This window comes from Larus michahellis, chromosome 2 (assembly GCF_964199755.1).
Source record: "Larus michahellis chromosome 2, bLarMic1.1, whole genome shotgun sequence".
NCBI classification, from domain to species: Eukaryota; Metazoa; Chordata; class Aves; order Charadriiformes; family Laridae; genus Larus; species Larus michahellis.
Window position 1 is genome coordinate 98,551,281 of NC_133897.1, and position 13,403 is coordinate 98,564,683.

Below are 13,403 nucleotides of genomic sequence, written 5' to 3' on the forward strand. Positions count from 1 at the left end.
TAACAACACTATCATGAGTTAGGAAAAATCAGGCAAATAGGTGCATAGGAAATTCCAGAATGCACCATGAAAGAAAAAGAGTACAACACACTAGCATCCTTCCACAATCTTCACTGACCTTTCATCATTCTCCTTCACGACAAATAACTGCATTAGTAGGTATTCAAAGCACTAAAAAGGGAAGCATCATAAAACTGAAAGGGAAACAGGAATTACTCTGGGGTTTGCAGGTATGCTACCTGTGGCATAATTAATTTTAAAAATCATGTTAAGCCTGACTTCCTGATGAAATACTTGCATTCTTCAGTGTACCTTTACATTTTTGTGCTTCAGCACAATCAGGTCAGCAACACTGCATTTAGCAATCCTAAATGTTCAGAGTGTTTCAGCCCTAGGGATACAGATGCATTTCCTTTGGCAACAAAATTTGGACTCACATCTACTATGGAAAACTTGTTGTTGTTTCAACCATTCTTACTAAGCTGGAATGTGGTTAAAGTTCCATTTAATAAAAGGGTGCAACATATGAAATACTTAAACATAAAAGTGAATGTTTCATAGCCACTTAGAATTTTCACATATACCAACAGTTTATCACTTTCTCCTTTGAAAACCATGTTTTAATTATTTAGCTTGGTCCTTCTTTCAAGCAAAAATTACCTCAATCATTTCTGCAGATCTTGCTAGCCTTTCCATAGAGAAATGGGATAAATACACATCAGCCAAATAATTACACAACCATTCTAGTATGCTTTGCCCTGACAATTGTTTTTACAAATAAACAAATACCACTAAACCCTCAACCTGTTTTTTTGTTTGTTTGTTTAACAAGAAAGGTCTTCCTCCAGCTGTTTTTCACTATCTGTTTAGGATGCCTGTTAAGGCATAGGATCAGGCTTCATTTTGGTTTTCCTACAGAAGATATTTTTCCAATATCACCCTTAGAATTTCTTTTTGCCAGCTGCAGGCAGATGAGAAGGATGTAAGTTCTTCTACATAGCATCACCTTAAATTTATTGCAAAGTGCCAGACAGTTTTACATATCTGACAAATCAAATTCCCTGAAAAAACATTACATAAGAACATTGGAGTTTCTTAATCATGAGTTTACCTTCCCCTTAACTGTTCTGTAGATGATCACTTATTTCCCTGGAATGCTTTCCCGTAGCTATTTAACACACAGTAAGTTTCATTATTTTGTTTCCAATGACAATGAAAACCTGCCTTTTTTGACAGCGGTACAAGCACACATAAATAAGAACACTATTATTCTTGTATCAACTTCCTTATTTTTTGACAGACCTAACAATTACACTTTTTTTCTATTTAGACTGTTGGAAGGCTGCTTTAATAACCTGTGCCTTCTTTACAGAGCATCAACTGTAGCATTTTGAATATTCCGCACAAATAGATAAGGAAAGAAATCTTCCCTTGTTTTTCAGTGTCAAACAGCAGAGAAGGTAGTCAGGTAGTCAGTCAAATACATTATTTAACAAAATAACAACTGGTTATTACTTACATTGTACTGCATATGATGCCAGGACAACAGCAGAATTAATGGGGCATGACAATCTGGAAAGAAGGGAAACATTTTTATTTAGAAAAGACTGTATAAGTGTATCGTTAACAATGTCTCTGCAATTAGTTCAGCACATGAAGACTCATTTATCTTAGAATATCCAATTTTTTTTTGATAATTTGATTTGTCAAAGCACAGGACTGGACATTAAAAGCTAGATGCTGTATAACAGCTTCTTAAGTGAATGGAAGTTAACTAATCCTAAAAGGACACGCTTGTATTCTCGCTGGATGCTTATTCTGGAAAGCAAAAGGAGAAGGGATTTTTATGAGGCTCTGGCCATTATTTTAATAGCTGCAGTCTGGTGTATTTAAAACTAGACACAAACACTAAAATTAGCCAAATGCCAAGCACAAAGACAGCTCTGATCTAATGACCAAAACTAACTCCATAAAAGACAAAAGCCAACACCTAAAGGCAATTTATATTTGGCAGCAAATACTTGGACCATCTTTTTCCTTGTTTTAAAAAATATACAAACACACACAAAGGAACCACTGGGTATATGCCCACCATATGGGGAATATAATCCTGGAATCATGAGAAACAATAGCTTGAACTGCCCTTTGCTACTCCCTCCTAATTACCACACTAGGCAGTGGGTCCTCACATTTGGAATACCATGCCTGGCACACCACGCCTTGCATAAGGATCTCTCAGGTTGACATTGTACCTGTAGACACACAGCATCTCCTACAGCTCATTCGCAACAGACTTGTAAACTGTTCTTAATAACTGAGCTTTGTGAAAATTTGTAACATTTCCTAGCAGTTTGATTTTCTTTTAAAGCAATATTTCTCAAGGTACGTTTTTACAGCAATGAAACCCTCAGAAAAAGGCTTTTTTGGTTTTTTTTCAAAATTTTATTTTAGAAAGAATTATAGAGAAACTGAAGATTCTTATTACCTTCCTTCCACAATATCAGTCTTCAATTGCAGGAAGAATAAGTGCCTAGAAAAGATTTTTTTGGAAAACAAACAAGCATGCATTTATTTTCACATTTAAAAGGTATGGTTTAAATGGTTACAAGTATTCGTTTATTTCACTATATTTCCTGACAAAGTATACAAACAGATCAATAAAGCTTAGTGGCATTTACAAAGGTACCATCATACACCCGCTCACTCTCACAACAAGTTTAAAGATCTTTGGCTGTCTATACTACAACTCCAGGACCACAGAATTAATGCCACAACGAACACTATAAAAACTAAACCATTACAGAACTGGGCTTTCTTTCTCCCAGGAATATTCATCTTGGATGTAACTTCAAAAATCAAAAAAAAAAACCCAAACCCAAAAGACAATCCCAAAACACCCAACCCGAAAGTGTGATAGTCTATCTTGAAACTACTCAGTAGAGGATGAGACATTTCAAGTAGCACATGCTGACAAAAAGCTCTTAAACAATTTATCCAAGGGCAGTTCAGTCTTGCTCCTATTAGGTTTTTTTAGTAGAAAATGTTACTTTATAGTGATACTGGAGAATTGGGATGTGAAGAACCATAAAGAGCAGGCCTTTCAATAATTTCAGTTTAAAACTGAAGAACAGCTTACAACTGCATGATTAGCGAGTACCAAAACAGGTCAATAGCTAAGTTGTTTGTTGGGTTTTTTTGTTGTTTTTTTTTTTTGTTTTTTGTTTTTTGTTTTTTTTTTTTTTTTTTTTTTTACAAGAAATATCATTTAACATGCTGTATTATTTATATTCTCAAGTCACTGGAATTGACAAACAATGAAAAAGTTACAAAAATGCCAGATTAATAGGTGATTTCTAAATTCCAGATCACATGCACTGAACAAAACAAGTATTCCATTAAAGCCTCGTGACAAGTTAATTGAAAAGTGCTTATAATTCATGTACCCCAGCACCCTAACAACTTGGAGATAGATTAAAAAAAAATTAAAGGTCTACTATAAGCTGAAGCATTATAGATCTTCACATGTTACAAGTAATGGGCAAACTAGAAAACAAGAACTGTTATCTGTTCCTCCTGAAACAAAATAAACCCCACCCTCCCAGGCCCTCCCCATTAAATCTACTGCACATGTTCCACATTGACTCAGTGTTGATACAAAACTTCTAACACAGACTTGGGAACGCAGACAGCTTAATCATTGAACTTTCCTATTTTTTAATCATTGCATCTGATTAATTAAGGAATCAGAAAAGAAAAGGAGAATAAATGCAATGGGCAGGTACTTCAAGCAATGAAGGGCTCAAAAAAAAAACAAAACACCAAACCAAAAACCAAAAGGAATCCAAGATGCAAATAAACCAATTGCCATCTTTGTACTAGCTATTACTCTGGCTGTATTTTGGAGCTGTAGGCTGTGTATAGCAGAAACCATCCACTATAAGCATTGCATCAAGCTGTCCATTCCAAACACATTTAATACAAATAGTTTTCTACCTAATAAAGCATAGTTTGGCAAGCTGTGGAGATGGAAAAGGAGGGCTTTATGCATTCTTGGTTCATGGAAGCAAACATCAAACAGAAGTTACCTGGTTTGTTCTTGCTGAAGTGTGTTAGGATCAGGTATAAAAAACCTTACACGAAAACGAAGGGTGCAGGGAAAACCTCCTACAATATTTTAGAAGAGCAAATCAATCATTTTTTTGTTTAAAAAAGACAGACCACAAGGTTTTTATTTCCATATGTATAGAAAAATTACATGAACAACCACATAGAAATCTCATACGTTTTTCTCATGAAACTAAAAGAACCCATGAGAAGTGTCTCCTGATCCCCCAACACCAACTATAAGAAGAAAATACTCTCAAATATCGTGATGCTTTAAAGTACTTTGTATATGCTACTTTACATAAAAAGTATTATTTAATTATCTTTGCCTCATAGGTATTAGAAGAGAAAAAAGCAGCAAATGTATTTGAATTGTCTCGATTGGGATAATAATTCTATCTTACATATAAAGACAAGAAATTAACAGAAGTTCACCATGTTAGCTTCATGTATTTTTATTACAATTCATACACAATCTACAGCATATGGCAGAAATAAGAGAGCTGAAAAATAGCTCAGCTTTCACAGCACAAATTGGGACAGTGTCATTCAGGCCTCCTAAGCTGCTATCTGGCAGGGTCATGCTGGATGGCTTCTCATTCGTGGTAAGCGTTCTGCATTACCCAAAGCTGTTTATAAATAAGACATACTAGAACAACACATGCACTTAGAAGTGCGTCATGTTCATTTTTTGTTTGGTTGTTTTTTTAATGAAAACAAGTATAATTTTTTTTTATTTATTTACTTGAGACAAGAAATTGCCAGAAACTATATATGAAATATTCTCCACTTCCCTCGATCAAACCCCTCTTTCTTTATCTTCCCTATCAGGAGGGATTTACTGTCACCATGATATGACTACTGCTTTCACAGCCATGATGTCCAACACTGTTCAGAAGTCAGGTTTAGATGCTATTACAGCATCAAAGTTAGTGACCTATCAGGTCTTATTAGCACCCAGGTAGCAGTAAGAGATGTAGAAAGCTCTGCTGAAAGGACTGGCAGAGATAAGACTTGCTCTTAAAGAAAATCTACTATCTGGATGCACTAATTTACAAGAACTGTATTTATTCTAGTTGTAAGAATACAGAAAAGCAGAACTACACAGTTACAATCGAGATATTAAAAACAAGTCTTACCTTTTAACTGTTTTCTAATAGGTTTGTTTGGTTCAAGCCATCGCTGTGAAATGAAAAACTATTAGATGGATTAAAAATATTTACAAATAAATACTGTTTATTTATGTGCACGTGTGTGCAAGTATATGTGTGTATACATACATGTGTATGCATGTGTATACATGTAAACACACATATACATGCACACACATTTATTATTTATGATACTTACAGGTGAATCTACTGAAGTTTCATTTTGCTGTAAACCAAAATATTCCTTCTCCGTCACACCCAACTGGTTATAGGTCATATCCAACAAAATCTGTCCAGTGTCTTGTTTCTGAAAACAAGAAAACTTTAGAAGTGAAACTCTGCAAAACTTACACATTTTAAGATACAACTAATTGAAATAATTTATTTTTTTAAAAAAAAAGTATCTTGTGAATAAAAAAAATTCATTGGTTCAAAGTTTCTCAGCAATAAGTTTATTCTGATAAAAGACTCCTTTTTTTGTTGTTAAAGAGGCTTCTTTCCAAAATACGTTAGACATGTGAAATCTCGTAATATGAATTGACATGAACTCAAGCCCCTGAGGTGGGCCCAGCAGTTTAATTTTAAGCAGACCACCTCTCCCTTGAGCACAGCCTTTAGCAGCAATGCCGTTCTCCAGAGCCGTAGGCTGCAAGGATGGCTTACAGCCACATGGGGCTGCTCTGGCCCCTGCTGTCACCGCCAAAGCAGCCGCTCTGTTTCCACGTCAGCTGTCAAAAGGCAAAGTCAGTATACAGTAGGATGAGGGAAAAAAAGTAGAAGGATGCTGCGCTCCAGCCAGAAGGTCCTGTATTTCAGCCTGAATTCCCACCTGCCCCTCAGCCTCCACACACTCAGCTGCTGTTCACCCCACTTTTACCTAGACGTCCCTCAAGACAGGTAACACAGAACTGGTGTAACTGGGGAATTACACAGGCAGCGGAGACCCAGAAGCATAAGCATATATTATTTTCCCCAAACCAAACAAGTGTCTCCGTGCCACGGCATTGTGGAGAGAATATTAACCAACTTCTGCCAAAGAATACTGTGAACTAAGTCTATTAAAAAAGCGCAACCACAAAAAGAAACAAACAAAAACCCCTCAACAAGACTGCAGTCCTAAATATGCTAATATGTAATAAATAGCTTGCAAAGCTGTATGGCACTTTAGGACTAGATTTTTATATACTAAATTGCTGGACAAAACAAAAATCAAGCTGTTTTGCTTGTATCTTGTCTATTATAGCAAACTAACTTTTCACATGATCTTCCAAATCTCACTCTTAAAAGCAGAAATAAATTGCACACGTGCAAAAAAAAGAAAAATTTACCAGAGGAAAATTATTTAGACTGCAAAAGACAAGCACTTTGTTCTGAAACAAATTTCTCAAAAATTAAGTTCTGATTTAATTAAGTTTTGTCTCTTAAACAGATTTCTTAATTTCTTAAACAATCTCTTGAAACAAAGGACTCATGATAGTGACCACATTTTTGTGGATGGCCCAGTCTTACTCATTGCATAAGAGTGCTCACTTAAGCCAGGAACACAGTATTTTATAAAATTCCCTTTGTCTAGACTTTGTTTATTATACAACACTAAGTCCTGTTCATAAGACAGATTTATCCTTTTTTTTTTTTAAAAAAGAAAAAATAAAAAAACCAGGCTACCACACTGTTGTAATTGAGTGCTTTACATAGTAACATATTCCGTAGTCTTCCGTTATCTCATAAAAGCATTTTTCCTATTTAAAAGATGGGAAAAAAAGAACAAAGATTCAAGCAAAAGATATCCACCTGACTACCTTATTTTGGGGGACGGAATATTATCCAATGCTTCCTACTGCTAGAGCAGAACTCCTAGTAGCTCATTTGTGATTTGAATGCTCAGTGTTTCTACATCAGGCTCCAAATGCAAGGTAAGGTAACAGCCAACTATTGGCCTCTTGTGAAAAGCTGTGCCCGTTTTTTTGGAGCAAAGCCACATATGAAGAAAACAATGTAGGCAACGCTCAACTGTCTTATGTATGACACTACCCTTTCCCCTCCAACAGTCTCCCATCTTGTTTAACTTGCACAAACAGCTGAGGTCTCACAATAAATGCGAGTCCGCTCAGGCCTGTACATCTGCGTGGCCATCAAAAGCAGCAGCTCTGTCCCCTCCGTCTTCCCCAGTTGCACATTCCTCTCCTTTCGAACAGGCTACTGTTCCTTGCAATATTCAAACCACAGCACTGATCTACCTCAATTTTTTTCTGAAATAGCGTAGACCTAGATCCAGCTTCGAAACCAAAATCTCAGTGACAGGAAAAGGACCATGCGACCAAGCGTTCCTCGTCACACACAGCCGTGTGTGTCAGGCAGTTCTGCCCAGCACCATCCCTGAGGCGGGCTCTGCTCTTTGCTATCAGAGATGATCCATATATGTACACAAGAAGACCCTATGAAAACAGCAGATGTCACCTTAACCCTCTGAAATAATGGGCACTTCCTGGTGCAGATACGTCCATCTTTGGCACTACCTTACTATACATAACACATTCGTTTCCCCAGGGTTGTGTTTTTTATAAGCAGAGTGTTAAAATGCTTTCAAGTGACATCACATGACACCTGCACAATGCAGAAGCATAATTGCACATCTGTGGTGCATACTTACACAAGCTAAATGAGCAACTGAAGTCATATTGTGACCAAAAGCAGTAATTACAGGGGATGAGACATACACTTTATTGAAAGAATGTGTTCAGGCATCTCAGGTTTCATTACAAATGGGGCAGGAGAAGACCAAAGTGGGTAGGATTCTTCTGCTAATTTTCCTCTCTGAATTTCAACGCTCCTGACTCCCTTCAGGCTCCTTTCTTTGCAACAGCATTATCTCCTAATTCCCTTCACATTTTTCATGCTTCTGATCCTGCAGCCCAATTCCGATGACTTCCTTCACCTTCTCTCTCCCCACTCTCTTACAATTACATACCCCCTCTCCACCAGCACACATGAATTGCTCAGCCTTCTCACTGCTTCCCTATAAAGACAAGCAAGCTCCCTGATAGAATATTCTTGCTCAACAGTCACGATCCTCTCTTTGCAATGTTCCCATGGGTCTCCCAACCCTAAACTCGGCTGCTCCTCCACCTAGAAAACTACTACTTCCTTCTCTTCTTCCTCGCCACATTTCCTATCAAAAGCAATTTCCAACCCTACTTTTCACGGCTCCAGTTCTTGCTGTCGGTATTAAAAGCACAAAGTTTCCTCCACAGTGTGCAGGCCAAACACCACTCCACAAGTCTAAGCTAAGTACAGAATGTAATTTTAAATTGTTAAAGTCTTCTTCAGTTGTTAAAACTCCTGAAGCTGAAAGTTTTTTTGCTGTTTTTCCTCAAGAAAATTTATAGTTAGTCAGCTTTGGCTTTGTTTTAAGAAACACCTGAATTATTTTTTGGCCTATACATCTAAAAAATAAAGTTAAGGCACAGCTCACACTGCACCATCTTCAATCTATTTTGCACACAAACAGTTCTGAGATCTAGGTGTAGAGCAGGGCAGGCTAAGCGCCTCACATCACAGCTTTCAAACTTTGACATCCGTTCCAATAGTCCATAGCCACAGTGCACTCTAATACTACAATTTTTCACTCCCCTCCACCACAGGAATCACGGAATCATGGAATCTTCAGAGCTGGAAGGGACCTCTAGAGATCATCTAGTCCAACTCCCCTGCTAGAGCAGGATTGCCTAAAGCACATCCCTCAGGGCTGCATCCAGGCGGGTCTTGAAAATCTCCAGAGAAGGGGACTCCACAACCTCCCTGGGCAGCCTGTTCCAGTGCTCTGTCACCCTCACCGTAAAGAAGTTTTTCCGTGTATTTGAACAGAACTTCCTATGTTCTCGCTTGTGCCCATTGCCCCTTGTCCTGTCGCTGGGAACCACTGAAAAGAGCCTGGCTCCGTCCTCCTTAAACCCACCCTTTAGGTACTTGTAAACATTAATCAGGTCCCCCCTCAACCTTCTCTTCTCCAGGCTAAAGAGTCCCAGCTCTTTCAGCCTTTCCTCATAAAGAAAATGCTCCAGTCCCATAATCATCTTGGTTGCCCTACGCTGGACTCGCTCCAGTAGTTCCCTGTCCCTCTTGAACTGGGGAGCCCAAAACTGGACACAGTACTCCAGTTGTGGCCTCACCAGTGCAGAATAGAGGGAGAGAATGACCTCCCTCGACCTGCTGGCCACACTCTTCCCTATGCAGCCCAGGATGCCATTGGCCTTCTTGGCGACAAGGGCACACTGCTGGCTCATGGATAATTTGCTGTCTACTAGGACCCCCAGGTCCTTCTCCTCAGAGCTGCTTCCCAGCATGTCCGCCCCTAACCTATACTGGTGCCTGGCATTCTTCCTTCCCAGGTGCAGGACCCTACACTTGCTTTTGTTGAACCTCATTAGGTTCTTCTCTGCCCAGCTCTCCAGCCTGTCCAGGTCACGCTGGATGGCAGCACGGCCCTCTGGAGTGTCAGCCACCCCACCCAGCTTGGTATCATCAGCAAACTTGCTGAGGATACACTCTGTCCCATCATCCAGGTCATTAATGAATATACTGAACAAGATTGGACCGAGTATTGACCCCTGGGGGACACCACTGGTTACAGGCCTCCAACTGGACTCTGTGCCGCTGATCACAACCCTCTGAGTTCTGTCACTCAGCCAGCTCTCGATCCACCTCACCGTCACCTCATCTAGCCCATACTTCCTCAGCTTCCTAATGAGGATGTTATGGGGGACAGTGTCAAAAGCCTTGCTAAGGTCAAGGTAGATGACATCTACGGCTCTCCCCTCATCCAGCCAACCCATTATAACATCATAGAAAGCTATCAGATTGGTCAGGCATGATTTGCCCTTGGTAAATCCATGCTGACCACTTCCAATAACTTCCTGTTCCTCTACATGTTTGGAGACGACATCCAGAATGAGTCGCTCCATTACCTTCCCAGGGACAGAGGTGAAACTAACCTCTGGAAATGGGCAAATCAACATGAACCCTGTCCAGCTAAACTGGGCATTAGAACCAAGTTCTTCTTAACCATTAAGAATGTCCTAACTGCTTGTTGTAATAAAGCTCTTGCCTTTCTACAATGAGTAAAAAAAATTAGTCACTTTCCCCACTAGCCTATTCTGTTACAGTGACAAAAGTTTTTAAGATAATCTCCAGAACATTAAAGTTTTTTCTACTAAAAAGAAACATTTCCAAGAGGTTTGCTTGTTTACACCCTGAAAAGTTTCCATTTATTTCATCTTCATGACATCTACCAATCCTTACTCTGAACTGTTAAAAGCTTTGCATCAGCCAACGCATAACCACAAACCATTCACTTCCATTTAAATCTGCCTTAAAATATGTTTCACCTTATGTCAGATAGGCCAAAAATTAATTTTAAAGCAGTCATAACTAACACCTATTACATTCTGCTTGCACCACAAAAATTTCCTGCTATGTTTAGGGAATTTATATTAGTCAAGTTTAATTTCTGGTAACTTCAAAATCTGGGATTTTGAAGAGAAAGAACCCCTTCATTATTTTAATATCAAGTACTGCCTAGAAGCAGGAGTGATCAAGACCCACTGTCCTAAGAACTGCATAAACATAAGCGAGGACTCAATTCTTCGGAGTGGAGGAGTAAATATGCAAGTAATCCTTTTCAGTTTGTTAACGTCTACAAGGTAAGTGGTACAAAGTGACACTTTAAGAGGACAGTGCAATATATAGCACATCTCCCTGTCCCTCTCCTCTGCAAAAGCTTTGTCCCCACTTTCTGGCAATGATAACCTCACAGTGAAGCACCACCTAAGCTTTTGCAAACTCAGTCTCACTTCAGACACAATACCCATTGCCCTTCACATGCTGTTTGAGGTCATCCTTTCCTAATTTAGTCTGCAATAGTCATCCACCACCAAACAGCCTGGGGCCTTTGATCCCAATGTGCCTACCAGCTTGAGCAAAGTGCAACACTTTCTTTTAATTTCCACACTAATTTTACACACAGCCAATTTATTTGCTTTTCTGCTAACTCTGTCCTTTTCTCTTCCTGGAACTGATTTACTCACCTGATGCTCTTATTCAGAGCATGCAAGATTTTGTTTAGCTAGAATAAACAGAACAGTCTCTTCTTTCCTTAGGTCCAGACTTTTGCAGAGCATCCTAGTTGCGCTTTCTATGTCTGCCTGACTTAGAACTTCCCTCTTTTGTCTGTGAGTAGCCAGGACCCACATGTGACATTTGCTGGAGGGTGGCTTCGATGCCAAGACTAACACTGTTGATACTTCCTTGACATTGGCTGAAGATTCCTGCCTGGTGTATAATAGCACTCACCTTTTTTAAGAACGATAACACATGAGCAGCTCAGCCTGCAAAATACCAGCGTTCTCCTCCTCTATTATTTGCAACTGAAAATTGAGCTTAAAAAAACATTACCTCATCTTATGAAAGCTATTAGTTTACATTACTGATTTCCCTCACTGCAATTACTCCTTGTTCAAGATAACCTATTGCTACCGCATATTCCTGTATCTCTTTTATTGTTAATAATGCCTCAAACCTTACATTTTTGATCTACTGAAAAAGATTCATTAGCAACATGTTAATGAAATCTGACAGTCAAGAACTTTTATTAATGTCCTTGCACTGTTTAACATCTCCTTTTCAGTTCTACTGCCACTTCTTGAGCCAGCTCCCTGCCCATCCCATAACTCTTCTAGATTCCATACACTCCAGCACAGTATTTTCCTATATAAAGGTCACACAAAATATTTATCCAAGCCCACAGAGTTTTGACCCACTGCATTTCCTCTGCCTCAAAAATCCTCAAAAATGATTTAAAACAAACATGTACATGAGGTTAGTCATTCCAGTTCTAACTTTGGAAAAATCTCTCCTCCACTAATTCTTTCCTTCAGCATTTATTATGAAGTCAGGCCCCACGAAGGGCTAAGACTAACAAGCCTGCTATAGGTCAGATCACTTTCTCACTGTCCTCAAAGGCGTCATCAAATTTCATACCGTTTTACTATTTCCCAGTCAGAGTATACTGATCTGCCTCAATACAAAACTAAATATTTGTTGCCAATCTGAAACTTCATACAGCAGTTCTTTCAACATGCAGGGACTCAGATTAGCAAACTGTTTTGTATTATCAAACAATATTCAGCAGGAAAACTTAGTGACAAAGATCCAACAATTCTGCATCCTTACATTTTACTACGAGCGGTTTTAAATTATAAAACTTGCACCCACAATCAAAAAGAACCTTTCAGACTTGTATCTCTGCCCATTATTTTAAACATACCAATAGTAATTGTTGGTATTAATTGTAACAATCAGTTTCCTTCTCACATATTGGAAGAAGCAGCTTAACTGAGATGGTAGGAAAGGAAAAACTTTCTTTATGATTTTAATTTCAAGTTGTGCAACTTTTTTCATTATTACTGCCTAATCATTTTATTTCTAGAAAGAGACCTGATTACTAAAAGCCAACCAGTCTAAAAGCAAAAATCACAGGCACTAAGACATAAGCATCAACTCAGAAAGACAATGCAATACAGAAGCGATCTGAGACTAAATTTTATCCCTTCACAAAAGTCAATTTACTGGAAATTGAGAGGCGTACTTCCCAAGTGGTCATTCCTGGTAAATAAGTCAAAGTAGACCAATAATGGAAAAGTTCTGCATGTTTATAGCAAAAGTTACAAATAAATTGGCATTATTGCACAATATACACCTATTAAACACACCCAAACACAGTATGTGAGCACATTCTGTATATATTAGAATGACCACTAACATTTTCCCCATGTGGAAAGCTTATGCATTATAGCCTTAGAACAGAGGTAACATCAGAGACAGAACTGAACTAACCTTATCACAAAATTCAAACACTTGAAATTTATTGTGAAGGTTCAAAAAAACCCTGGATATAATTAAAGTCAAGTGCAACACTTGGTACAAAGTGCAGTCAAGTCTTTGTCTCAAATGCGTTTTTGAAAGAACATTTCCAACTCCTAGCATATGTGCTCCTCCTGTTGTTTGCATAGAATTCAGATACGTTCCATCTAAATACTGAAACACTTAATGGGGGAAAGACAAGAAAGGCGATTTCAGCATTGCATAGTTAAC

General features: G+C 38.6%; 1 protein-coding gene across 3 annotated transcripts in view; it reads right to left on the reverse strand.

Annotated features, from left to right (window-relative positions):
• PTPN3 (protein tyrosine phosphatase non-receptor type 3) overlaps positions 1-13,403 on the reverse strand; it is a 133,184-nt gene that overhangs the window by 83,501 nt on the left and 36,280 nt on the right. For 2 of the 3 annotated variants that reach the window (XM_074576352.1, XM_074576350.1), the window contains exons 3-7: positions 5,455-5,562; positions 5,244-5,286; positions 4,086-4,164; positions 2,486-2,530; positions 1,520-1,572 (exon numbers count right to left, since the gene is read on the reverse strand). In XM_074576352.1, coding sequence (XP_074432453.1) covers positions 1,520-1,572; positions 2,486-2,530; positions 4,086-4,164; positions 5,244-5,286; positions 5,455-5,562 — 328 coding nt within the window. Of the gene's footprint in view, positions 1-1,519; positions 1,573-2,485; positions 2,531-4,085; positions 4,165-5,243; positions 5,302-5,454; positions 5,563-13,403 lie in introns of all 3 variants that reach the window. The other variant, XM_074576353.1, reaches the window with a different exon arrangement.